Source organism: Pelecanus crispus, chromosome 17 (genome assembly GCF_030463565.1).
Source record: "Pelecanus crispus isolate bPelCri1 chromosome 17, bPelCri1.pri, whole genome shotgun sequence".
NCBI classification, from domain to species: domain Eukaryota; kingdom Metazoa; phylum Chordata; class Aves; order Pelecaniformes; family Pelecanidae; genus Pelecanus; species Pelecanus crispus.
Window position 1 is genome coordinate 3179554 of NC_134659.1, and position 27021 is coordinate 3206574.

A 27021-nucleotide genomic window follows, 5' to 3' on the forward strand; every position below is an offset into this window, starting at 1 on the left:
ATGGAGGGCGAAGGGGCCCCGTCGTGGCGGGGTCCCGGCGGGGGCGGCGGGGTGATCCGCGAACTGTGCCGCTCCTTCGGTCACTACAACCGGCACCTGGCGCGGCTGCAGCACAACCTGCGCGAGACCAAGAAGTTCTTCCGCGACGTCAAGTACTCCCAGGGGCACCCCTTCGCCTCGGCGGCGGTTGGCGAGGGTCCCCCCACCGGCGCTGGGGATGGGGCCCCCCGGGACGGCCCCGCTCCCGGCGGTGAGAGCGGGACGGGGGGAGGGCGGGCAGGGCCTGCGGCGGGCGGGGAGGCCTGTGTTTAGGCTGGGGGGAATGGAGGCGGGCTGTGGGGAGAAACGGGGGGCTGTGGGGTGAGCTGTGGGCAGCGGGGAGTTGGGGTGCGGGTGGGAGGCGGGGGGTGGGCTGTGGCGAGGGAAGGGTGTGGGCGAGGGGCTGCAGGGTTTAATGGGGGGGTAGTGGGTGGGCTGTGGGTGTGTGGGGAGAGCTGGGGTGCCTTTGGGGGGGGGTGAGAGGCTTTGTGGGGTGAAACGAGGAGCTGAGGGGGTGATGGGGGCTGTTGGGGAGATGGACCCCTCTGTTTGTCTTCCTAACACCCCACCCTGCACCTCCCAGCCCCTGGGGGGCTGGGAGGTGCAGGGGGGGGTGTTAGGAAGATGCAGCACCTTGGGAGTGCGTTTGTCCTGGAGCTCTGTGGGAATAGTGCCCGGCATAAATCGGGAGCTTTTCTCCTCATCTCTCACTGTTGACAAACATTGCTGCTTGGTGGGAGCCCTCCCGCCGTGTGCAGAACTTCACCTTTCCGTAAGACTGTCTTGTGAGGAGAGTTTAGCATGACATTAAATGTATATAAAGATCCTCTTTATTCATTTCCAAGTTGCTCATGAGTCATCTGTTGGCTACTTGTCCAAGATGCTTGCCCATGCTTGTCTTATGCTTACAATTCTGATTTGAAAATTGAAGTGTTGTGGAGCTCTTCTGTCAGTCTGTGTTAAAAAAAAAAGTTAAAAAAAAAAAAAAAGTAGCATTCCACAAAAACTGTCAGAATAGAAGTGGATAGTTTCATAAAAATGTGGTGTCTCCGTTTACATCTTTCTGTGACTTCCAAAAAGTAGGAACTAGTTGGCTTCACTCATTTTCTCTGGGTCTCAATGCTGTTTGAATGGTAGTGCTCCATCGGAGTTGCTCTTCTGTTTGGTTATGTCTTGTAAAACATTGCCAGTCAAATATGGTTGCATCTTTGAACGTCTGCTTATAGGGCTTTATAGATGTGGATGCATCATTAGTTAAATATTCCTGACATAGAATGTAGATTTCACCAAATATCCTGATATCCTGCCTGTTTCTAATACAGAGTGCTTAAACCTTTTTTTTTTTTTTTTTTTTCCCCCCCCAAATACCTACCTTGGCCCAGTTTGACTTTACTGCTGAATGTGTTACCAAGTGGCCCTTAAGTATCAGGGCTTCAAGGAAAGGCTGGCTGCTTTAGAGCTTGTTCATGCAAACAGTAATAACAGTGTAGGCTTTTGGCTGAGGATTTCAGACTGTAGAGGTTGTATAACATTAACTGCTCTTAAAAAGAAAACTTTAATCAGTAGTTTTCAAACTGGTGAAGTGGTGGCGTGTTCCAGGTGGGGCACAGATCAAGTGCATAAACCCGCTCCGTGTAAGAAGGTGGGCGGTCTTGAGGGGAGTGTGGAAGGAGGAAAGGGAGAGCGTGAAGAGCAGGACTTGGTGGAATAATGGAGGCTGGCAGTTTTCTTAAATGAATCAACTGCAAAATAACTGTGAAGCAATTATTATTATTTTTTTAAGATATGGGAAGATGTAAGCCTTTGCCCGAAACCCAGAGCCTTGGTATTGCTTATTACCTTTGTGCCTGAATAATCACCTTTGGACAGAGTTGCTTGTTCCTGTCAAATTTTAGTTGTATTTTACATTTCCGGTACTCTCTGAAACTTAGTGGCCGGTAATAAAGCTTTTTTCCCCTGTCTGACCTGGGGAGATTATTTTAAGCATTAGAGGGTTTAAGGAGCACAGTTCTCACTGACTTCAGAACCACTTTTTCCTGGAACCTGCCCTACAGGTGGTGTCAGAGTGAGAGGAATTTTGACCAAACAGTTCTGCAGACTTTTTGCAGTACTCTGCAGTGTGCTGAGGCGTGAATGCTAAGGTTTTGTGAAATACAAAGGAACCGGGAAGTGGAATGGACAGGACACTTACTGCCTATGGCTGAAGTGGAAAAATAAACTGTGAAAGTAAATTTGGATGTCTTGGAAACAAAACAAATGTGAAGGGGTTTGCTTTTCAGACACCTGTGAAGCTAGTGTAACAACATAGAAAGGTAACTGCCCTTCAAATCAACACAACTCAAGCAACCTAAAGCACGGCCTTGGGTTACTCTGTCCAAAACCAGACCTAAGTATCTGCCAAGCTGAGTAGTAGCCACTGACCTTTCAGGTAAGCTGGGTCAGTCAAAGTTGGGTACTTGAAGGAGCAAATGTGTACTTGCTTTCACATCCCACCCTCCTCTGCTTCAGAGGATGAACGGCAATATTCATCCCGGAAGGATTGTCACTGACCAGATGTCCCCTCTGTGGTCTTAGTACCAGGACTTACTCCTCATAGTAAGAGAAGTAAAATGAATTCAAGGGAAAGAAAATAATTGCCTTCCAGCTACTGTTCATGAGGGGAGGCAGAAAGTCTTGTTTGCACTGTCTGCATTTCTGAAGCATTCAACAAAATATTGTTTGTTCTCTAGGTCTGCTTTGTCATGAATAGGCTTTTAAGAACGATTTGTTAAAGTACTATACGTACTGGTTTTGGCTGGGGTAGAATTAATTTTCTCCACGGTAGCCAGTATGGGGCTGTGTTTTGATTTGTGCTGCAGACAGCGCTGATAACACGGGGATGTTTTCGTTACTGCTGAGCAGCGCTTACGCGGAGCCAAGGCCTTTTCCGCCCCCCGCCCCAGCAGCGAGCAGGCTGGGGGCACGGGGAGCTGGGAGGGGACACGGCCGGGCCAGCGGAGCCCAGCTGACCCCAGGGATGCCCCACACCGCACGGCGTCGTGCTCGGCACACGGAGCTGGGGGGAGGAGGAGGAAGGGGGGGACGTTCGCAGTGATGGCCTTTGTCTGCCCAAGTCACCGTTACGTGGGACGGAGCCCGGCTTTCCTGGAGATGGCCGAGCATCTGCCTGCCCATGGGAAGGAGTGAGTGAATTCCTTGGTTTGCTTTGCTTGCGTGCGTGGCTTTTGCTTTACCTATTAAACTGTCTTTAGTGCAGCTCACAAATTTTCTCACTTTTACCCTCCTGATTCTCTCCCCCGTCCCACAGCAGGGGAGCGAGCAAGCGGCTGCGTGGGGTTTAGTTGCTGGCTGGGGTTAAATGATGACACTATGACAATCCTGTAGCTTTAGCCTGCACAGATCTGACAGCTTTTTATTCTTGGTGCTGTTAGCTAGCGTGTTCTGTACTGACTTTCTGTAAAAAGAAAATCTTAATTAGGGACTTGGTAGCAGATTTTACTAAAATATGTAAAGAGGCTAAGAAAAAAAACCCCAGCTTTCTACTAACCGTAGTTGTTTTCTTCATTCTGTGCTTGAAATAATTTGAACTCTTTGACCTAGGAGCCTGAGTTTTTTTGGTATTTCTTTTGCCTCATTTCAGAAATTTCTGTAAACTGAGCTGTACCTCTTGTACAGATGTCCACAGCATCTCCAGAGTTTTGGTCAGCAGCTGTGGTGTTATCTTAATGAGTGTGTGCTGGGGGGAAAGCCCTAGGCTTGGTAGCCTAATGATTCCGTACATAAATGTATTTTGTAGGGGGTGAATGTATTAACCAGAGGGTTTGGAAGAGTTTTCATTCTGACACTATACTGACTGAGGGTATATATCCTGGTTAAAATGTGACTGCTCTGCCTATATGGCTGTGATCCTCAAAAGGTTAGGACCTCTGTTGTTCTGTTAGGCATGTCAACATAAGACGACGGGTTTTAAGAGTAGAAGATAATGTGTGGAGAGGCGGTTGGGAGGGTATTTGTGAAATAACTCCTCAAATAGATGGGAGGAGGCACTTGCTAAGAAGCTTCAAGTTAAGCAGAAGGTGAAGCTTGGTTCTGCAGACCAAGTAACAGCCGCTCCTGTAGGAACTGCTTGTGTTCATATATTGATCAGTCATGTGTGTTCTCCTTGAGTTATCGCTACTGTGCTGATAGATGTGTGGTGGGGTGGAACTAAAACTTGGTTTGTGTAACTGAGTGTGTTAATCATGAGTCTCGTTGTGGTCAAAGCATGCTGCAAGTCATTGCCAGCACCACGGAAATGTAAGGATTTCTGTGAAAGGTGTTGGTATTTGCAATAAGAAGTATGAGGCTCTGGCCTTATTTAGGCACTGTTGTCCACGTATATTATTGAAAATAGAATAGAAAGACAAGTGAGGCCGGCAGTGTAGTTGGCCTTCCTTGAAAAAGGGATGAGTAAATGCTTGGGGCTTCTATAGATTCCATAAATTCAACCTAAGATTCTTCTGCCAAGTGTTTGAGTGAATTTTAAGATCAGTCTTGTTGGGAGGTATCCTTGTTCTTGGACAGGCCTCCTTTCATCAAAAGGAGCTTGATAGGATGCACGCACTTAAGGACTCCCCCTGTGGCCTTTTTTTTTTTTTAAGTGTTTATCACATGTCTCCAAGTGATACAGTATATTGATACAGTATGTAGCACCAGCAAACATCTTTGGCAAAAGTCCTGTCGCGAACAGGAACTGCTCACATAAATATGGGAATATTGCTGTATCTCTTCAGTAAGCAAGTTCTAAATCTACTTTTTGTTAGGTACCACAGGAGGTCATAATTCCTCCCAACTTGCATTCATGTTCCAATTAGTGGCATCACCTCTTAAGTACTATACGAGTGTTTTTACCCTGAGTCTTACTCGAATGTGCAGAAATAGTAATACACTTTATGCAACGCAGAATATCATAGAATCATAGAATTTCTCATAGAATATGAGCAATAGCTCCATCGCTGTGTGACTCGCTTCAGATTTGAGACCTTGAGGTCACTGTAAGATACCCAGTGATAGGTACGTGCAGGGTTGGAACCACTGCCATGACTTGGGTGCCTTGATGGTGCACTGCGTTAGTCGTGATACAGCTGAATCTTGCTTTTGGTGTTGGTTCCAGGTTTGTACTTCACGTACTTGGAATATCGCAATGTGACATAATGTTAAAGGTAATGGCTTCGTTACTGATACTACTTGTAGTAAACTTGTTGAATAAATGCTGACCACAGGGAGGTTATGTGCATGAAAAGATGAAAGGTGTTTTAAAGAGGTAGTATTTATATATCCATTCTGTGCTGCAGTAATTTCAGCTAAGCTGCTGTATTTCAATCATTTTGTGCTGGCATTAAATACTTGTAAATACAGAGGCTGCTCAGGATGAGGAGAGTGTGCAATCTGCCTTTTCTTTTCAAAAGCCTCTGCAGAGAGGGCTTCACAGCCTGTACAACACCTTCTGAATTGCTTTTTTCATTCCTGGTAGTTGAAGAGCAAGCCTGAATTCTAACTGATGTTTCAATAGATGTAACCAGATCAAAGAAGTTCTTTATCTTGTAGATCAAGGCTTAAATGTCCTATTTGTGGGGTTTTGCTGATTTTTATCTTTGTGAGCCACTAGCCAGATTCTGCCCTTCAGTCACTTGATGTGCCCACTCTGCTACGGCTGTGGATCTTGAAAGGCTTGCTTAAGAAACAGTTACGAAGAGACACACTTCAAGTGATGCCTCCCTTAACCTTTTCCAAGCTGTTGGTTTATGGGGGTCAGCGTGGGGGGCTGCGTGCGGCAGAGGTGCAGGAGAGGGGCTTGCTGAGGCACGGAGAGGGTTTCCCCTTAGTGTTGTGTGGGATGGAAGGACTCCTCTGATGAAGAGAACTCCTCCAGCAGTCCTATTTCCAGACTGCAGATTTGAAGGAAAGGTAAATTTTGGGCAAGATGTTAAAGAAGCCTTAAACTGGGTCTAATTAAAATAGAGGAGTGGAATGCTATCAGAATGAGGACCAGAATAGCTGTTGTATGTTATCTTTAATTTGATTAGCAGTGTTGAGGAGTATCTTGTCTTCTTGGGGCTTGAGATGCTGAACCAATTTTGGATGCCAGAACATGACTCATTAGAAGAATCTTAATAGCCCTGGTGAAACAGGACCTTCCCCTACAGAATCCCTGCTGGTGCTTCTCTGCTGTGTTGTCTTTGAGTCTCTCTTTAAACCATCAGCCTTGTCAGTTTGCCTGATATCAGGGCAATTGTACTGGTTTATAGCTTTCAGATTTGGCCATTCTTTGGGGGACTGGTGTCTCCATTTGCCATTTTATTCTTGGGTGCCATCTGCCTTCAGATCTGGGATCATGGGCTAGCTCTCTGGCTGGGGTGGAACACTAGCTGTTTTGTACTAGTGGAGATTGTGCTGAAGTGCAGCAGATGGGGAATTTGTTTGTATCCGTTTTTTGTACTAGCAGAGTTATTCTGTTGCTATGCATAAGGTAAGGCAAAGCTTCTTAGACTTCAGCTTAGATGACTGAGCGTGGGAAAAGCTGTATTTAGGACTTGTAAAAGAATACAGAAGCTAAATTCAGTGCTGAGACTGAGAATTAATGTAGTAAGGCAGATGCAGGGAGTTGCAGCATTATGGACTAAGAATTCAAAGGGCCTGGTTAGTGGGATGGTACAACTGATGCTTCAGATGGAGGATGGGTAAGGAGGGTGATTACAGGGAGTCCGGCTACTCTGAAGAAGATACAGATGTTGAGTGGTTTCCTTTTGCAGTTTAAATGTTATTCTTAAAATTAATAAAACTATGTGGCAAACTGTACCTATTTAGTTCAACTATATAGGTTAAGAAAGATGTTCCTGTTAGCGTGACCACAGGATTGAAGCCGTTTCTTCCTGTGTTTTAGATTGCACTAGGAACCTCTTGGCTGCTAGGAAAGAGCATCTTCCCTTGGGCTCATCTCTACCCAGGCTGCTGAAAGCGTGACAGTTTCTTTAGATGCTCTGATTGTGTTTCCAGCATAGGGAGTTACTGACAGAGGCTCTTAGTTCTGCTACCATGTCTCGGCAAACTTGGTCATGCCATATGCTTCATGTAGATAAGCATTTCTGCAAGAACAGCTTTCCTTGAGGCTAGAAAGGAGGTTTTGCTGCTAATTTAATGTCAGTGATCCTAGACTTGGTCAACAAGCTTGTGTACTAATACCCTTGGGATTTGGGAGATACAAAGTATTTGCCATTTTTAAGTGTGTGAGTTGATTGATTTTATTTCTGGTATGTGACAGGAATGCTCTGTACAGCCAAGCCATCAAAAGAAGAGTTAGCCTTAGGGACCCATTGGGCCTCATTGAACTCTGGAGCAACGTCAAACGCTGTTCCAACCCAAGGCAAAATTAACCCTTTGGTTGTTTCAACCTCGACAACTGTTTCCTCTTGACTTCTAGGGCCTACCATTAGTCTTCCACTAACCTGCTGAAGAGAGCTCTGTGTAAACACTTGCCAGTGCAATAGGTGGGGAGAACAGTAAGAAATTGTCTTAATGGCTTTGTGAGAATCAACCTGCTCTGGACCTCTGTGTTGGTGCAGTAGAGATGCTGAATTGCTGACAGTAGTTTCAGGATACATAAGCAAATTCTTGGTGCTATGTGGGTTTCTTGGCGGGCTGTGGGGCAGCAATGTCTGAGCTTTTGTGTTCAGCTGCCTTAAACATATGAGACTTATTGTTCAGCCAACCTGTTCTAATGCAGTCTGTCCTCAATTTTAGGACAGAATTTCATTTCCTTCCCTCGCCATGAGGAAGAGCATCTCCAGCGGACTGTGAGCTGGCACCCTTGCCTTCTGATTCTTGGCCAGAACTGTAATGCCAAATGCCAGTTACTCAACATACTGTTGGGTGAGAAGCTGCTCCCTACCACCAAAATCAGCAACGAGGAGAATTGTAAGAGGCGACGGATCCGTTTCACGCATGGGACACAAACACGGATTAGCCTAGCGCTGCCTGAGCAGTATGAACTGGTCCATATGATGGCAGCCCACCGAGGGCACTGGGACACGATACCAGAGGAGGACTTAGAAATTCATGGGGACAGTGAAGATCCTGCTCACCAGATAGCGGAGCTGGAGGTCATGCTGCCGTACTCACTACTTAAGGTAACTGGGTGAAGCTGGAAGTCTTGTGTTAGGATTTTAATTGGACGTCACTGTCTCTGCTCATGTGCTTTTGTTTCAATGTTGACTCTTAGCATTATTATTCCTCTGTAATGTTTCCATCCATCTCAGAAGCCAAGCCTACTCAGATGTAACTCCAGGTGTCTTCTAAAATTTTACTCCAGTTTCAAGGTCCTTCAGAGTTAGCTTTGCTGTCTGATTTTAGCTGGCATACAAGGATATGTACTTTTTTATCCCTGTCCTGAAGAGCTTGTCAGAAAAAAAGCTTCTTAATTCCAACATCTGATAAAATGACCTGACTTCATTTGAGAGGGTGGCTTTTTACATTTCTGTGGCATCAGTGGAAATTCAGGGTGTTAAGTACAGGAAGGTGGGAGTCTGTTCTCAGTACCGTTTCTAACATTGCTAGCGTCTTGCTTTGACTTTCATTTTACTTGTCCATAAAATGTGTTCCTGTCCTGTGAGTGTTGCAGTTTGGTGTTTAGCAAATATCTTTAAAGGTGAGGGTTGTATTTCATAGCGTTGTATAGCTTCCATAAGCTTTCATTGCATTTCGTATCTTATGTTGAGCCTTTGTTATTGTAGTATAATACTTCTGGAGCATTGTGTTTGGCGGTCGAGTATTTGGAATAGATAATTAATTCTTAAATTGCTTAAGTGCAAAGAATATGATCTGTTGTCACATGAGTAAGAGTATGAACTTCATAGTTGAATAATAAAATAGCAAGGGAATCTTTTTCTGGACATATGAATTGACACATGATTGTAATTAGGCAGAAAACGAAGACTGAGTCTATCTTCTTAGAAATCCTGCCTGTAGCTAAATTCAAGCCTATCCTAACAAGATCAGCTGAGTCAACGCTATGTTGTAGCGCATTTGTGGCTTCCAGTATCCACTGAAAGAGAACAGAAGTGCCATGTTTGTATAAACTGTATGTGAGGCATCCACTGCTTTCCCAGAGAGCACCAGATCAGCTGCTGGTGCTGCAAAGCAAATGCCTGTTCTGGATCTTCTGCTTGTAAAATCCTGTCTTGCTCTGCATAAAAGAGTATTTAGCTTTACATTTATTTTACTTGGTTACATTTTTATATGGGCCAGTTTAGACACACTGCAGTTTACAGCCCTCTTTCAGATTTCTCATGTGAGTGACAAAGATCTCTCTGTCTGGCTTTGGTTATATTTAGGACACTTAGATGAAAACAGCTACTCAGATTAATTTGAAAAGGGTTGGTGAAATAAAAAGCTCTTCCAACAGAGGGAGAGGGAGGGTGAATCACAGATAGCTTCAGATGGATTCAAAGGATTCCTTACATGAATTCAAGGGGCTAAAGAAAGAATAATTTTTTTTTTTAAGGCTGATAGGAGAACATAATGCATTTTGGCAGGTAATTGGGCTAGGGATAGCTTCCTGTTAAATTACAGGAGTCTGACCTCCTGTTGAGAGACCTGAGGTTTTTCCCACCCTTCTAGTTAATGCGTGTTCTCCAGCTCTGCTCAGCGTACACCAAGACAACAAAGCTTCTTAAGTAAATATCTGCAAGTCACGGACACTACTTCTGTAACTAGTGGAATATATATCTGGAGCAATAATGCATGAGGGTTTTTTGGACACTATCCGAAGTTGCATGTCTGCAGAACGACTCTGAAGGAACTTCTGCTTTTTCTTAACTTGTGAAACAAAACTAGGAATCTAATAATAATTGCATGCTTGATGATAACGTGATATTCAGTACAGATCTTAAGGATTTAGATTCGCCCAGGAATCAAACAATTGGGAGGAGTTCAGCACCTTTTGGGCAGAGGGGGAGGGAAATCAATCTGAATTTTACCCTGCCTGTTACCTAGAATCCCTGTATTTTCATCTGTGTGTTTTTCCCCCAACAGCAGAGTGCTTAAAAGTAGCACTGTGTTTCATGATAACTTTACACTGTAGATATTCAAACACCGTACTAGTGTTTGAAGAAACATTTGCGGGTCCTTATTGTGGACTTGAACAGTTATAGAAGATGAGAATTTAATTTGTGGATTTCTGTTTGAAATCACATTCACTCCCCATAGTGAGGACACTTATCCTACGCGTAGGCTGCCATCAAAGGAGCTGTCAGTGACTTCAGGACCTGGGGAATGTTGTGCAGCTTTTGAGGCCTAAGTATCTCTTGGTAAGAGACTTAATTGCGCAGGCTGGCTTGGGCACCTAGATTACATGCTGCTGTTTTGTGCAGGCACTTAATGCTGAATAATGCTTCTTGGTGCAGATACTTGTTTGCTAAATCCAAACTCATTAGCCATGACTTCAGTAAAGAAAGGCTAAGTTATTTGTAAGTTAATAATGTCCAGATATTAACTAAACTACTTTTTTACTTGGAGGTAAATTCAATACAAGTGTAGAATATACCATTTTTTAATATTGCACTGCCAGTGGAACACCCTGAGTTTTTCTTCTTTAGTCTGATATCCAGGATGGGACCATGCTTGCTTTTCTGTGTTACTGAAGGATGTCTTAATCAAAACTTGTTTCACAGAAGGAGGGGGTGAGGAGGAGGGAGCCAAAAATTTCATTTGCATGGGTCGGCTGCTGTGAGAACGCTACCTTGTGCTAATAGGTATGTGAACTTAGTTATTTTTAAATGTAAAATATCAGGGAAGGAAAAACTTTGGCAAAGCTGCTGTATTCCTTGGGGATCACTGTGCACAGGAATGCATCTAGGTCATGGGGAGTAATCCATCTACCCAGACAGATTATTAGATTTATAGCAGGAGTAAACAGTTGGCTCTTTCCCTAAGTCTTATCAGTTGTGCCTGGAAGCCGAAATGGACTTCTCTGAAGTATTGGTTTTTGTCTGGATGGTACAGCTGAATGGGAGGAGGGTAACGGGGCTGAAAGCTTCCTTTTTCATGCCTCTGTCTTGCTCTGTGCTTCATGTGACTTTGAGTCTAGGGCTGAAAAGTTTTAGCTAGGGCTTGTAGGGAAAGAAAAATCTTCAGCTGCTCTGACTAAGCTGGAAAATGAGTGAAGAAGTACAAGATGGTTCTATGAGTTCTAACAGAAGAATTGAATTAGTTTGTGTTTATTGTTGCATTTCTTCAGGTACTATAGCAGTGATTCAGGTCACATGAATTAGTACTTGTTACAAGTAGCAAAGAATGTGGCTAAGTACCTATTGGGTGGTTATTTAATGTACATCCTGCTTAAAGCTTGGAAGAACGTGCCCCGATGTCCTTCATGAGAGTATTTTTAATGTGTTTGGTTGTGGCATTCATACAGAAAACTGAAAAGCTTTCACGCTGGCTGAGACAATCTTCCTTCCACGTAGCATCAGTTTACTTTGGGCTATGCTGAGGTGCTCCTGCCATGTACCAGCACCAAATACCAGAAGTCTTCTTCCTCTGTCCCCTTACGCTGGCATAACTGAGGGTAGAAGATACTGAAAATGCCAGCACCATGAAATTATTCTTCCACCCATGTGAAACCTGTTCTATATTTCTAGTTTTGCTGGCTTAGTGACCTATCTTTTACAGGGGAAGAGTTCATGATCAGAAAAAGAGCATTGCTTCTCAGACTGTTTTGTGAGTGTGTACACCTCACAGGCTTTCTTGGGCTGGCCCTTCCAGCAAAGGTAAAACAAAATTCCCTGATGAAGTGGGGTTCAGAGTCATTGCACAAAAATCAAAAATGGACCAAAAAAAAAAAATCAAATGGACAGCAGTGTTTGCTGGAGACCGGGGGTGTAGTTCAGTTTTCTTTCCTGGGATTCTCTAGATCAGAGGTACTGAACTTGTGACTCAGATCCCCATGGAAACAGAATAAACTGGCAAGATTTCAGAAGAAACTGGGGGGGGAATGTGTGTTTAAAAAAAAAAAAAGTTCCAAGTAGAATCTAGGGGTATATACATGCTTCAGATTAATAGGGAGGCAATGAAATTAGATCATATATATAATAAATGCAGTAACTGTCAGACTTCAGTGATTCACAGACTATTCTTGGAAGGCAGAGTATTCAAATTGGCTTAGAAGAAGACTGAGCTGGGCCTTCAGTCATCATCTGCTTGGTAGGAGTTTGGGTAAAAATCTGACTAAATTGGGTTAGCTTCTCAGCACCTCAGTTAACTAAACAAACAGTGATTAAACTGCCCGAAGCCTAGCAAAATAGGACAAGGTCCTCTCGGGATGTAGCAAATAAATGCTTTTTGACTGATTGGAAATGAGGAATTACCTGTTGATTTAGTAAAATGGCACACTTCACTGGTCCCTGAATACATTTAGTGAGACTCTACTTGTCTTATTGTAGGTCAAGACCTACTTGATCCTTGATTTTAATTTTTGTTCTGGGATATGGGATGCAGTGGTCATGCTAGCATTGTAAGTCTGAATCCATAGATGAGTGCATAGTGTCTCTGCATGGTATTCTCTTTAAACTGTATTTTTTGTATTACTGTTGCCAGCAGCTGTGCACCATGTTTTAAGTGGAAGAGTTGTAACTCTGACATTTGTGTACCTGATGTTCAGATTGCTAAGTGGGAAGCTTTGATATTTTAAAAAGGGCTGTTTAGTTATGGAAAACACGAAGTTACTTGACAGCAATTTCATGCTTACAGCTCTGTCAGAAGTGTTTGAATGTGTTTATAGCGATGTGACTTTGCAAGAACCAGCTTAAAAATTTCAGGAATCCAGCGTGAGTCATAGGTATTCCCCATATAACAAGACTTGATCCCTAATAGTATGAAGCTGCATAGACAGTGCTTAAACTTCTGTAGGACATTAAAGAGAAGAAAAAAAAAAAAGCAGGGGGCCAAGAAATGTTGCTAATGCTCTTGGAAAAGCCGGAGAGGCCTCTATGGAAACAGAAGGACCAGTTGCTCAGGCTGTATTCGGTTGTCCGTGTTGGTTTTCTCCCTGTCTCCTAGAGACAGCGCTGGCTTCCTCCTTTGTTTACAGTCGCTGGCGTGAGTCATCGGTGCTGGTGAATATTGCAGCACTGCGCATCCCGTTCTGCTCAACCTCCTGTGCAGCAGACAGGTTTGAGTTTGGCGCCGGGGAGTCCCGTGGCACTAATGACTTCCTGTTAGCTCTAAGAGCAGTTGGGAGATGTGGTCAAGTCTTTGATTTTTCTGGTGGAGAAAAATGATCGAAGAGTTCTTAATTATCGTCCCCTGTTACGAGTTGGGAAGATGGCACTTAAATTATGTCTTCAGTTCAAAACCTTTGATGTTTTATTTCCTTATTTTAGTAGAGCGACATATGCAATTCTAACGCTGTTCTCGCATATCCAAAGGTGAATCTTATCTCCTTCCTTGGAAGGGAAGGAAGCGGGTTTCAGAACTGGCCCTTTTTAGTAGGGTTAGTAAGAAGTGGTGACAGCAGGAGCATATGACCAAAGTAAAATACATCTCTTAAGTTTTGGTTGGATTTGAAGAAAGTCATAACTAAGCTTGTCACAACCATCTGTTCCTCCTTGTCTGTCCTTTGGCTGTGAACTCTTTGGAATCGGTTATTGTGCTGCCTTTGTCTTGGCAGTAGTGGCTAGTGTAGTGCTTTCTACCGTTGGAAGCTACACTGAAAACTGACAGCACGAATATCTCCTCCAAGAGCTGCAGATCTGGTAAACATCAGTGGGAGGTTGAGAACGTATATTTCCTGGGAGAGCTTGTTGCAAAATGGGGCAGCTATAAGCTAAAGAATAACAGCTATTCTGCGATAGCACTTACCTAGGAAACGTGTTCTAAGTTTTGTTCTGAACTAGGCTAAAACTCAAAGGCATTTGGTATAAAATAAGAGTTTTGGAGTCAGTGGGCCCTAATCCATGTCTGGCTGCATCCCTGCGAGAGGGCTCTCATCAGCCTTGCAGGCAGGCTGTATACTAAAGCATGATGCGGTATGTGAGGCTCCATAATTGTTCTAAAGGGTTTGAATGTTTCTGGTTTTGCACTTTGTAAATGAATTACCATGCATTTTTGCATGTATCAGTTTTCAAAAAGGATCTGTACAAACCTTTTTTTTTTTTTTACTTCCTCACTTGCTAGGAAGTGGATGTGGTGGTAGCACCGTGTCGTGGATTCCAGTCTGCTGAAGCCACCTTGGGAGAGTACGTGAACCAAGTCTTGCCTGTTGTCATCTTTGCCATCAGCGAGGCTGAACTTTCCTCATCAGACGAGAATGAACTGCGCGAAATCAAGGAGAAATTCTCTTTGCCCATTTTCTTCTTCAAAGTGCCAGAGTCGGGGGTTGAGCTGATCACTCCTAAAAAAACTGATAATGAAAAGTCCTCCCTCTACTGCCAGCTGATGGACTTGGAGTACCTGAGTACCAACCACTGCAGCTGCGGGGCACCCGGTCCTGATGCTGATGCCCAAAGCATGCTGGTGGAGCAGTTTGAGAAGCTCCGTCTCCTAAGCACTTTTTCCAGGCAGGTGCTTCAGAAGCATCTCGTGGAAGCAGCTACCAGTTTAAATGAGGTGCACTGCCGCTGCCTGAACATCTTCATCAATCAGGCTTTCGACATGCAGCGAGACCTGCAGATCACCCCCAAGAGGCTAGAGTACACCCGCAAGAAGGAGAATGAGCTGTATGAGTCTCTGATGAACATTGCCAACCGCAAGCAAGAGGAGATGAAGGACATGATCATAGAGACTCTTAGCAATATGAAAGAGGAGCTCTTGGAGGATGCTGCTAATATGGAATTCAAAGGTAACTACTGGCAGGAGAGTAAGGGGAATGAAATGGTTAGGGGCTTTAAAGGAGAGTGGCAGAGTGATATTTGCTGTCTGCTAAGGGGCGGTTGAATGGCGGTCTAGACAAGTGACTCTGCAAGAAAATTCAGAACTAATACACAAAGAATTTTTCTGTGTCTCTGTGTCTTCTGGGTAAAAAGCACTGTCCTTAAATGAGAAGCCTGAACATACTAACTCTTGATTTCTTATAAATCGGACTTTTTCCCCCAGAACTTGCTGGGCATTTCTGGGTTAGGGTATTTTACTTCTTTGCTTTAATTCCCTGTTCTGCCAAAGAAGAAAATAACTCTCTCAACTTTGCCTCAGTGGTTGTGTTGAGACTTGGGAATAAATCTGTCCTAAGAAAAAAAGCTGTTTGAGTTTTAGTGGTGAAGGCATGTTTTGTACTTTCTGCTTGATTTCTTTGTCTGAGAGAGGTTTGCATAAGACTTTTGGGTATAGAACCTCCTGAAATTAAATCCTTCTAGGGAGGTAAGGTTTTCCTTTGTAAAAAAAAAAAAAAATCAACACAACATATTGTGCTCCTGAGGCCTATGTTTGGCATTCAGTGTGTGTTTTTGGGAAATGTGAGAATTCTCACCATCTTCTAGTACCAGAGCTTCCAGGAACACACAAGCTGGAAGCGTACAGAATGATGTGTAAACTGCGAAGGGCGAGAGGCTATCCAAATCTTGTCTGCAGGAATACGTGGTCTGTCATAAACATCAAAGTGAAGATTTGTAGGTTGATACTCCACAGCTCTTTTCTCCTCTGCTTGCTAAGCAGAGGTTTACCATAACAATCATTTCTGGTCTAAGGAAATGCGGTTCACTGGGCTGATGGGGAAAGATTTTTTCCTCTTTAAAATAAAATCGGAAATAACTCTAGGCTATAGGTTTAGGAGAAATTATTTTTTGTGCATTGAATGCTCTTCTGAGGCATGAGAGAGGCGAAAGCTCTAGATAATTTGGTTTGCCTTGACTGACTTCCTCCCAGTTTCAAGTTGGAGTGTTATCTCCTGGGACAACGAGGAGAAATGATGGACTATATTTAATCCTGCAGATTAGGATCTGCATCTTTTTGCTTCTGCAGGTGGGAAATGGAGAAGATCTTTCCTGTTTCTTGAAATGTTTGCTTTGTAGTGCCCATGCAAAATACCGTCCTCATAAAGAGCTTGTCTTAATTGCCTTAATTAACCTATTTACATGCTGCAAAAAACCCCCAACAAACTAGCATATGCTAAGGGAATAATGAGTGTGTTAATTCTACCTTTTAAGGGCTGCTATTGCTCCATTATCAGGACAGGTAGTAATTCCTGTATTTTGTCTGTCCCACTCTTCAGAGTTGAAGCACTGTAGTGTCCGAGTTCAGGATTCTGTATGTGCAGGAGTATGTTCAGGGGCAGCACAAGCTAAAACACCTGCAGTAAATGTGTGTATATATGGACATATGTGTTTATATGCACAACAAATATCACTTAGAGTACTTAGAGTGTAGAATCTTGTTGGCTATCAGTATTTGAACTAATATCCTAAAAGGAGGAAGATGTTATTTTGAGGAGCTAATGCCACCTGTCGATCACTGGATTTGTTTTATGTAGGCTAGACCACTGTTGGCCAAAAGCCAGAGACAAGGTCTTCAGCTCCTGGTAGCAATGTATTACTGCTCAGAGTGGTTACAGTGCGTGAGCAGCAATTGCTCAGTGTTTGTTTAAAAATACCAAGTGGTAATCAACCTTTTCAAGGTTCCAGGAAAAAGATTTAATGTAACCAGCGTGGCTGTTACATCACTTTCTCCGTCACATTCAACATCCTGCAGTGCTTATGGATTGCAGCGTGGCCTGGAAGAATTTCCTGATCTGTACTTCTTTAGAAAGACAGCTTTGTGCTTCTGCCCTTCAGTTTTTGAGATGATAGTTGACTTGTCAGCACTGTGTGACTGTAAACCTGTAGTAGCTACAGAATGCTTGTATAGAGTCTATCAGGTGGTAGAGTTGAGTATCCTGTGAATTTGAACACCGGTGAATGGAAGCAAACATCAGAATATTTTCCACCTTGGTCAGATGTGATTTTTAGCTTTCCTGAAACTGGAGTACCAGATGTGCATTCCTGGAGCTACTCTAAGGCTTTAGTACTTTCTATCACAGAATACCAAATTACTCAAAATCTGTAGGATTGGTTTTGGGACCTCTGTAAAACTGGCGTTGTGGCATTAGACAGAGACTGGCAGAAATTTAATCCTTTGTCATAGTCAGTATATGCGTTCTTCTGTTGCTCATGGGTTTCTTTGTGTGACTTAGAAACGCTGTTGGCTTCGGGTTATATCATCTGGGCCTAAAGTAATGAACCTCTGAAGGAGCAAATTAGCGAAGGAGTGTTTGGAGCAGAAGCTGGCTGGACGGGCTGTGCTGTAGCTCCTTTGCAAAACACTCAAAGCAGCTCTCGGTAGCCATTGTTGCAACAGTGCTATGTTGAGTACCAAAGATGCCTCTTTCTTTACTTTTATGCAGATATCATCATTCCTGAGAATGGAGAACCTGTTAGTTCCAAGGACATAAAGTGTTGTATTAAGCAAATTCAGGAACTGATTATTTCTCGATTAAACCAAGCAGTTGCCAACAAGTTAATTAGTTCAGTGGACTATCTGCGAGAGAGCTTTGTAGGGACTCTGGAGAGATGTCTGAAGAGCCTGGAGGAGTCTTGGGAGGTTTCAGTACATCCTGCAAGGAGTTTGGAGAAGTCAAAGGATGTTTCTGTACACATCACAAGCAATTATCTCAAACAGGTATGGTGGCTTAAATGGCTGTCTAGAATATTCTTAATAATTGTCTTTATCCTGGTCCAGCAAGGGTGGTAGGAGACTGAGAAGCTCAGTGAAGTTAGAGGAACACTGCTCTGGAGTATTTGTGGGTCTGGTGTCATTAAGGGAGGTGCTAAACCTGGGGAACAGTCACTTAAAGCCCTAGTACTTACCTTTCCTAAATCTGTACATAGTAGTCGTATTACAGCCTGGAAACACCTATGAGCTTGATACAATAAATTAATTGAACCAATTGAATCATGGAGTATCCCATATAGTGTCCATTTTTTTCATTTTCAGAGGGTCTAGCAAATTTTATAGTGACTATAGTTTGCAAAGTTCCTGTACTTTCATCTTTCCCCTGCTTTCCAGATACTAAATGCAGCCTATCATGTTGAAGTCACTTTCCACTCTGGCTCAACAGTAACGAGGATGCTGTGGGAACAGATCAAACAGGTATGGGCATCTTTATCATTAATTTCTGGTGTGTGTCACTGTATAGTGAAACGTTTTTGGAGCAAAGAATAATGTGCATATTCACAGCTGCTTTCTAAATTTTGACTCTGGGCACATACATTGGAAAGCTGTTGCTTCCCCACCCAGCACTAAGGCTGTGTGTATAGTTTATTCCAGAGGATGCTAATATTTAATTTAAAGCAAATACCTCTTTAGTGTTTTCTTTCTGTTCTAAAACAGCAAAGGAATGATGATCAATATTTTGAAACTCTTGCTGTTTATGTTTTGGGTAACTGGTTGTTTATTTGGGTTTGGAGGTTTCTTGTGGGTTTTTTGTTTGTTTGTTTTGCAATGTGTCTTGATTTGGGTCAATTCACTCTTCTTCCTCCAGAGCAGACCAGATTTCCTCAGGTCTTTGTTTTAAATTTCTGTCTGTTAAAGCATTCATCTTCCTGAAGTTCCTGCTCTGAGCTGTTGATGACCTTTACTGCCATCTCCTTCTTGAGATTCCTTGTATGGATGGGTGAGGGGAATACGAGTTTTTCCCAAATAGGTGCAGTGCAGGCTGAGTGGTAACAAAACCTTCAGATTCCTCCTTCAGCCTGGGAGAAGGATCCAGACTGGGTGTGCAGCAGCTGGATTTCTGTGGCTTCTAATAAAGGGTGGGGCAGGGCATCTTAATCACCCAGCAATTTAAGGCAAGTGGCGCATACAAACACCTCGTATTTCTGCACCTTGACAGCATCTCTGTCCAGCAAAAAGCTGCTTCCCTGTAGCTTTCACCAGTTTAGGAACATATCTCTTCCTGAGTCTCTGGGTTACTGCTTATGCTGCCTGTTCTTCCAGCCTACAAGCTGCACCACAGCTGTGTGGTTTTCCAAGCGGTGGCTGTCTAGCTTTGTATGTTCTTGGTCAGACGTGAAAGGATGGTTGGCTTGTAGGAATGAACGGAGCGGATATTCAGAAAAATCAAATCTCTTTTTTAGTGTGCATGTACAACAATATTGTGATCAAGACCTCTAAATTGTTAGTAGTTACTGTAAGGTAACTATTTAGCCTGATTCTATGTGCAGATGACTGTGTTATTACAAGGCATCTAAGCAGTCTGAGTAAATCAACTGACCCTTTGCGGGTTTTTTTTTTGTGCTAGCGCCTGAACTCTGTTTCCTGTTTTACTAGATAATCCAGAGGATTACATGGGTCAGCCCACCTGCCATCACCAGTGACTGGAAGAGGAAAGTTGCTCAGGATGCTATCGAGAGCCTCAGTGCGTCCAAGTTAGCCAAGAGCATTTGCAGCCAGTTCCGGACCAGGCTAAACAGCTCCCATGAGGCTTTTGCAGCTTCTCTGCGACAGGTGAGTGTGTGGAGCTGTCAAGGATGTCGTTTTGTACGCTGCCACTTACAGAAGGAGGATTTTTAATTGCAGAGATAGCTAAAAGAGCGGCTTGTGCAGTTAATGCTGCCATTCTGTAGGTCGAGGTGGCAGAGCTGATGTGAGTGCCCTAATACAAGGTCCTAGTTTTAAACTAGGCATGCTTTAAGCAGGATCTCTACTCAGTTGTGCAAGGCCCGTCAACCTCATTACATTAGGGCTTCAAACCAGACAGGATTACAGTGTACATGTGGTATCTCTTGTAGTTAGAAGATGGCCATTCTGGCAGGCTGGAGAAAACAGAAGACCTGTGGCTGAAGGTGCGGAAGGATCATGCTCCTCGGCTAGCACGGCTCTCGCTGGAGAGCAGGTCCCTCCAGGATGTGCTGTTACATGGTGAGCATTGTGCTTGATGTTCTCTGTGTTATCGTCTGCCCGCTCCTTCTGAAGCAGTCAGTGGGTGTAAAGGAGTAGGAGGGGTGTTTTGCTTTTTACTCAATTACTTCAGTGAGCCTCCATCTGACACATACTGAGTACCTTGAATTGTGCAGCTGTTGGCCCACGAAAAGCTCTGGGCTGCCAGCCTGATAGTGTATGGGAAGAAATAAAACATGCTTTAATGTCGAACTAAATGGATGTTGTGCCTTACAGGCAAACCAAAGTTGGGCCGTGAGCTGGGCCGAGGACAGTATGGCGTGGTCTATCTGTGTGACAGCTGGGGAGGGCATTTCCCATGTGCACTGAAATCTGTTGTTCCTCCAGATGAGAAGCACTGGAATGACCTTGCACTTGAGTTTCACTATATGAGGTGTGTATCGTAAGCGCTTTTCTCATTCCACATGGATCTCCTTAACTTCACTGCTGCAAACAAGCGCTATTTGCATTTGCCTAGGCAGAACCTTCCTTGCTGTAGTTCTGCTCTGCAGTCAGTGGCTTGACCTCGTGAAATGCTAAGCTGCCATTTCTAGCAAAGGCAAGGCAGCTTGCCAGTGTGACTGCAAAAATGTAACAGGCGCAGAATGGCAGGCAGACGTGCTCCTTCCTGTCTTAATCTGATTCTCTGGTGTCTATGCTGTTCGAATGCTTGCTCTTTTGCAGAGTAAATTAGAATTACTGGAGTATGATAGCAAACAGTTCCTTTCCCTTGATTTTTGGCATTGAATCATCCCTGCTTTCCCAATCTGTCTTTGTCTGTCTGAATTCACAAAAGAAAATGATGGGTCTGCAGTGCAGAAAAGAGCTTGTTTTCAGTAAACAGCTGCAGGCAAGTGCTGCAGTACAGACAGCTGAAATGATACAGTATTTCTTTGGTACTATAACCTTTAATAAGCTTTCTTGAGTTTAATTGGATCAGACGGCTGTATGTTGTTATGGTCCTCAGAACTGGGGTGCCGTGAGTTTACTGTACAGCCCATGGTGTAGGTGTATCTTACTCTTGTGCTAAAGCTGCAGCTATTGGGCATTTTTCCTTTACACGGTGAGGCTTGGCCTGGGGTGGAGGGAAGGATATAAAAATGACTAACTTTCTGCGCTGAACTTTCTCTAGGTCTCTACAGACACATGAGCGGCTCGTCCATCTCCATGGTTCCGTGATAGATTACGGCTATGGAGGAGGCTCCAGCATTGCCGTCTTACTGATAATGGAACGCTTGCACAGAGACCTCTATACCGGACTAAAGGTAACAACAATCTGTGTGTATGTATATACATTTTTTTTTTGTATATGCATTAAAAAAATCCATTCCTAAATATCTATTAATATGTAAAACAAAGCTAGAATTGCTTAGTTTTCGGTGTTTTTGGCAAATAAGAGAAAGCAAAAGTAACTTCCACTTGTAGGAATTAAATCTGTGTGTGTTTATTCTTCAGGCTGGGCTAGAATTAGAAACACGATTACAGATTGCCTTGGATGTAGTTGAAGGAATCCGTTATCTTCACAGTCAGGGACTTGTGCACCGGGATATCAAACTTAAAAATGTCTTGGTAAGGAAAACTTTTGTATCTGGCTAATCCTGAAGTCTTACAAGGCCCTTTTAGTGGGAGGAAGAAGCATAATATAAGTGAAGTAATACCTTTCTTCATACAGGATCTTTCAACTTGTGGTATCGTTAGCCACAACGAGCCTTGCAGTGAAGTTTCCCTAACTCATTTTCAGGCAGAAGGCCTAGGGGAAAGGGAGCAGTAGAGCAACTTCTCTTGAAGGTAGATAGCTTGAGCTGCGAGTAGGACTCCCAGTTCTATTAAACCCCAACCACACCCTCTGTGTAAAAGACAAGCGAAGGCATGTTTTATTACTGAGCTTAACTAGGTAAATGTCCAAAAGGAGTCAAGTAATCAGGGAAGCTTACTTAAGAACAAATGCCCAACTTTTCAAACATAAACAGAGTTTAAAATGTTAATATTAAAATGCAATACTAAAACTGAGAAGTATGGTTATCAGCTGCCTGTGTATGAATTCTCCTACAGCTTGACAAAAAGAATCGAGCCAAAATCACTGACTTGGGGTTCTGCAAACCAGAAGCCATGATGTCTGGCAGTATTGTAGGCACACCCATTCATATGGCTCCTGAGCTCTTTACAGGTAAGCTTGTGGATCAAATCTGCTACTGTTTCTGGCTTGAATTTTGAAGGCCGTTACTTTGAATTAATATCTCAATTTGCTTATGAGGGAAATATAATGAAATCAGAAGACTACCTGCTTACAATGCATAGTATGTATTTTTCCTTTATTTTAAGACTCAGTCTTAAATCTTTGTTTACTTGAAAGAGAACTGTGGGATTCATAAGCTTTGCTAACGTGATTAATACTCTTGCAGTTGGAAAGCTAAATTATTAGGAAGCTGGAAATATTTGGCTTCCGTAGGCAAATTCTTCAGAAAGGATCCCCTGGTTTTTGTAGAGATACCAAGTAAGGAATTCCCAAGCTGTTACTAACATGTGGAGTGTGTTCAAATTCACTGTGCGTTGTGCTTCTGGCAGGTGCTCTCTAAACTTTTTGTCCTGTGCAAGCATCTTTCAGTAGCACTTAGAGGTCCATGCCACACTTATCAGAATCCTTTTGGTCTCTCTGAGATGCTGTCCCTGCTTTAACAAGATTTGCAATCAAATTGAAGCAACCCCCTTTGTGTTTAATTTAGAAAATATTATTCAGGTGGTTGTCACTACTAACTCATGACTAGCAGGCTAGACCTTGACCTTGCAGAGGTGAGCATTGGCTTAGCCCTTACGCACTTAACTGTGCTCAATCTTTTCTTATTCAGTGGGTGAACTTGCTATAAATGAGTAATTGCCCAGCTTCTGGATTGAGAGGCTGATGTTAGCTCCGTCAGACTCCTGGGCTAGCAGCAGAGCCAAACAGAACTCATAGTCTTACAAATGTTGGTGTTTTAAGTCTGAAATATGCCTGAGCACCTGTACCTGCAGTGGTCCATGAACCTCAGCTTGGGAACTGTGTACAGGTTAAGCCTATAAATCCTCTTGAGAATGGAAGGTCTTAACTTTTATCCTTCCACCTTTGGCAATGACTCCTGATGTATTACTAGGCTTCATACAAGTCTTGCCTTCTGGCAATGAAGTTGTGGTTTTAATTTGAGGAAGTCGAACACTGAAATTATTGTCGGACTGCTCAGTTTCCAGTGATGATGATGATGTTTGCCCTGCTCATCAAATGTGTTTTTGTTGCAGGAAAGTACGATAACTCAGTGGATGTTTACGCATTTGGCATTCTGTTTTGGTACATTTGTTCGGGACATGTGAAGTTACCAGAGGCTTTTGAGAGATGTGCAAGCAAAGATCACCTTTGGAACAATGTTAGAAGAGGTATAAATAGCTTATTTTGAACTCTATTGGCTGATACCTTATGCTTGAGTAAAATTTGAGAGGAGATTAGGAAATCCATTTTTATCCTCTTGGAACTGAAAGGTAAAAATACAAGTTGTATTGCTTTGTTGACAGTCTAAAGAGTAACACTTATCTAGTTAAACTTGGTCATGTTCTACTGAAAGTCTAACTAAAATTAGCAGGGGATAAAAAAAAAAAAAAGGCTTTCAGTTAACCACCTCCTTGCCATAGTGTCATAGGAGCTGTGCTAAAGGAGCTCTTAAACCACACAAAGTAGTACAATGGTTATGATGTAAACCAGATCCCAGAACCAGCCAGGCATGATCCCCTAAAGAATGTTTAATCCCTTGCAATTTCTGGAGGCTGTGGAGATCTGCACATTCAAGTGCTTAATATGCAACATGCTGGGGAGGCTGTCACTGATGGGCTGGATGTTGAGTAAAACACACTGATATTTTTTTCCCCAAAATATAAACTTATTCTTATGCCTGTGTGGGTTTAGTGTAGTACTATGTTTAGTGGTAGCTTAATCCTTCGTGCTGCGTCATGGTATCAGAATGCTTTACTACTTTGTGTCCTTAGTTCCTGTCCATATAATCTCACCCGTTCTCATGTGAAAAAGATTAACTCAGATGAGTGGGTCTTGTATTTGGTCAGAAGGCTGCACTCGCTGCTTGTTCTCGTGTTGAACTTGCTCCCAAAGGCACTGTTATGAGTGGATGTGGTGGGGGGGACCTGCTCTTAGAGGAGGGTACTCATTTTGCTCCCAAATAGTTGTAAAGAGAAGGCTCCAATGAAACGAAATGTGTTGGCCATCCTCTGGAAGCATGCATGATCTCCTGAGCGACTTAGCAATGCTCCCAAAAATGTCTCAGCAGTGCTGCTGAAATGTAAGCTTTTATCAAGAGCATTAGACCCCAGGCAGTCCGCTCTGGTCACTTCAGGCTGCACCAAAGTAATGAGCAGCAGACGAAGTTTCTCTCAGGCTTGAGGTGTACTGATGGTAACCAAGTCCCTCTCCATTTCCCAGGAGTTCGCCCGGAGCGTCTTCCGGTGTTTGATGAGGAATGCTGGCAGCTGATGGAAGCCTGCTGGGATGGAGACTCCTCCCAGCGCCCTCTCTTGGGGATTGTTCAACCTATGCTGCAGGGGATCATGGACAGGCTCTGCAAGTCAAGCTCTGAGCACCCAAATAAAGGGTTGGATGACTCTACTTGAAAAGGAAGCATGGAAGAATTTTTAATTGTGGGAGAATTCTGAACCCCTAACTCTACGGATGGCTTCTTCAGATGTAGCTCTTTGTGGCTAACATGAGTGGGACAGGTAATAGCAACCAGAAGATTGGTCATAGAGGTGAGACCTCGGGGATGTTCCATCTTGAATAGCGGCCAGAGAAATCTCCCCCGGTACACCCCACTGATGCTAGTTACCCCGCTGCAGCTTTTATTATGGAGTTGTGCAAATAAGATAGAAAATCTACACCCTTGAACTGAGAGGGATTTTTGCCAATCCCACACAAATACCAATCAAAGAAAAGCATCTTGTGTGTTCCAGGTAGCATCTGTGTTGCTAGGAGTTGGTCACGACAGTCTTTACTCGGTAAAGTAAAAACTCTTCCAATTAACTGATGGCCCTAGGTGGCCTTTGGTCCACACGTAACTATCCCAATCACTTGTCGATTGGCACCAATTCCAGTGCGGTCGGAGAGGAAAGAGAAAGCAGAGGCTCTAGGCTAGAAAGTGTTTAGAAGCTAAGAGTGTCTGTCTGTATTAGCTTCTTGCAACACTCAAAATGTTTACATTGACAGGAGCAAAGCTTCCATGTTTTACCTAAGGGGGTTTATCTACTGTTCCACTGCAGTGCAAATACCCCAAGTTATAAGCTATTTATCTCCTATGTACCCTTCACCTCTTACCTATGTAAACAAGCTCTTTTCTGGTAATTTTGCTTCAGAATAGTTATTTGAATGTCTGAAGAAACCTGACCTTTCTTTTACAGTCTTCTGGTAAAATGGAAGACTGCTCAGAGATTACATATTGTAATACCGAAACAAAGTCATTACAGCTAATGACTGTCCACGGGGAAAATGCCAATTAATTTTAATTAAATCTGGGTTTTGAATTGGTTGTAAAGGCAATGACAGTTTTAAATTGTGCTAACTATGACGGACATATTTTTTTAAACATAAGGTTTCTTCAGCTTTTTTTTAAAGTCACATGCTTGGTGGAGCATACTTGAGGGAAAACAAGTCATCCGTTCTTCAGTAGCTGTGTACTGTGGCTGTGTCCATTCATCTGATCGTTTCACTCTGGGATCTCTAATTTGGCTGTGTTGAAAAGAATAAAAAACCGGGGGGAGGGGAGGGGAAACCTTCTCAAGGAAGGTATGGGCTGGGGTGCTCCTGCTGCCCTTCCCAAGAGGGCTGCTGTTGAAAATAATGTCCTTGCCCTTTGTATTTCTGGGGCAAGATTGGTTGATCTTAATGTAACATACAGGGTGGAGGCTGAAACAGAAAATGCACCTTGTTTACTACAAGAAGAAACAGTGAGTTGGCAAGTTCTCCCTGGGTTTGCTGTTCCTCCCAGCTGCAGGGGATGAGCACGCCATGGCTTTGTTTCCCAGGAAAGCTAGCATGCTGCATCCAGAATAGCGTAGGCATGTGGAATTACTGCACCTTGTTGCTGGAATTTATCGGCTAGTATACAGCAAAATTACAACCGATCGTCTGCCTGTTAAACAGCTTGAACAAAGGAAAGGGATACATAACCCTGCAGTGTTAGTTTAGTTTAAATCCTCCTTTCTTTGTGCAATAAACAGAATTAATGCTTTTTTTTTAATAAGAAAAGACTTTTTTACTTACCTGCACGAGTGGCATTTTCCTGGTCTGTGATGGCATTAACAGTATGGTTCTATACAGATGCAGCCTCGCCAGCTGCTCCAGCTGAAAGTGCAGCAACCAAGAACCACATGCGCAGAAGAACGAATACTTGTCCAAAGTAGAATCGTTAGGCGTTTCACTACCTTGGTGCACACTCATGCCACCAATGACACTAACAGTGTTAACTCTGTTCTACCATGCATGGTGGTTAGTAACCTTATTTAAAACTAGGAGAGTCAAGGTCAGCCTCTGGCAACTAATAGAAGTAGCTCGTGTAAATAATAAATGTATGAATAAAATTTAAATCTCTGTATATGCAATTCCAGAAATGTCTTGTATAGCTTTTCCTGTGTAGCCATCTCCAGACACTTATCCCATGCCTTTTTATTGTTGTTTGTAGCGACCTTGATGTCTTGGTTCCATTTGGTTTGTCTTTTTGCCTGTGTGGCATTGTAGATCTGCAGGTTTTCCCAAACTCAGTACAGCTGTTTCTCTGCATTTCTTTCCTTTTTTTTTCCATTGGGTATAAAATCTGCCTGACTGAACTTGTTTTGAAGTATTTCACACACACTGTTTATCTTTAAAAGTGTTCTCCCCCCTGCCCATTAGAGCAAGGAGAACAAGGTGAATAATTACTTTATTAAAACATTCCACAGACTGTAAATTGAAAGTGGTACCGAACTGAAACACCTCTGAGCCTGGTGCAGTGAGCCTAAGCTGCGCGGGTCCTCGTCTCCTAGATA

The 27021-nt window shown here is 43.3% G+C and overlaps 1 protein-coding gene across 3 annotated transcripts; it reads left to right on the forward strand.

Moving 5' to 3' along the window:
- On the forward strand, nucleotides 1-26957 carry DSTYK (dual serine/threonine and tyrosine protein kinase). 3 transcript variants are annotated; one of them, XM_075722327.1, is made up of 14 exons: nucleotides 8165-8204; nucleotides 10746-10826; nucleotides 11743-11840; nucleotides 14245-14908; nucleotides 17441-17715; nucleotides 18103-18186; nucleotides 19366-19542; nucleotides 19827-19956; nucleotides 20212-20368; nucleotides 21107-21239; nucleotides 21430-21543; nucleotides 22027-22141; nucleotides 23245-23379; nucleotides 24431-26957. In XM_075722327.1, exons 3-14 carry the CDS (start codon nucleotides 11754-11756, stop codon nucleotides 24616-24618), a joined length of 2259 nt encoding a protein of 752 aa, XP_075578442.1. In that variant the 5' UTR covers nucleotides 8165-8204; nucleotides 10746-10826; nucleotides 11743-11753; the 3' UTR covers nucleotides 24619-26957. The 3 variants fall into 3 exon arrangements, with proteins under 3 accessions (XP_075578441.1, XP_075578442.1, XP_075578443.1); XM_075722326.1 differs by lacking the exons at nucleotides 10746-10826; nucleotides 11743-11840 and adding an exon at nucleotides 1-250 and having other exon boundaries at nucleotides 7819-8204; XM_075722328.1 differs by lacking the exons at nucleotides 8165-8204; nucleotides 10746-10826 and having other exon boundaries at nucleotides 11687-11840.
- The last annotated feature ends 64 nt before the right edge of the window (nucleotides 26958-27021 follow it).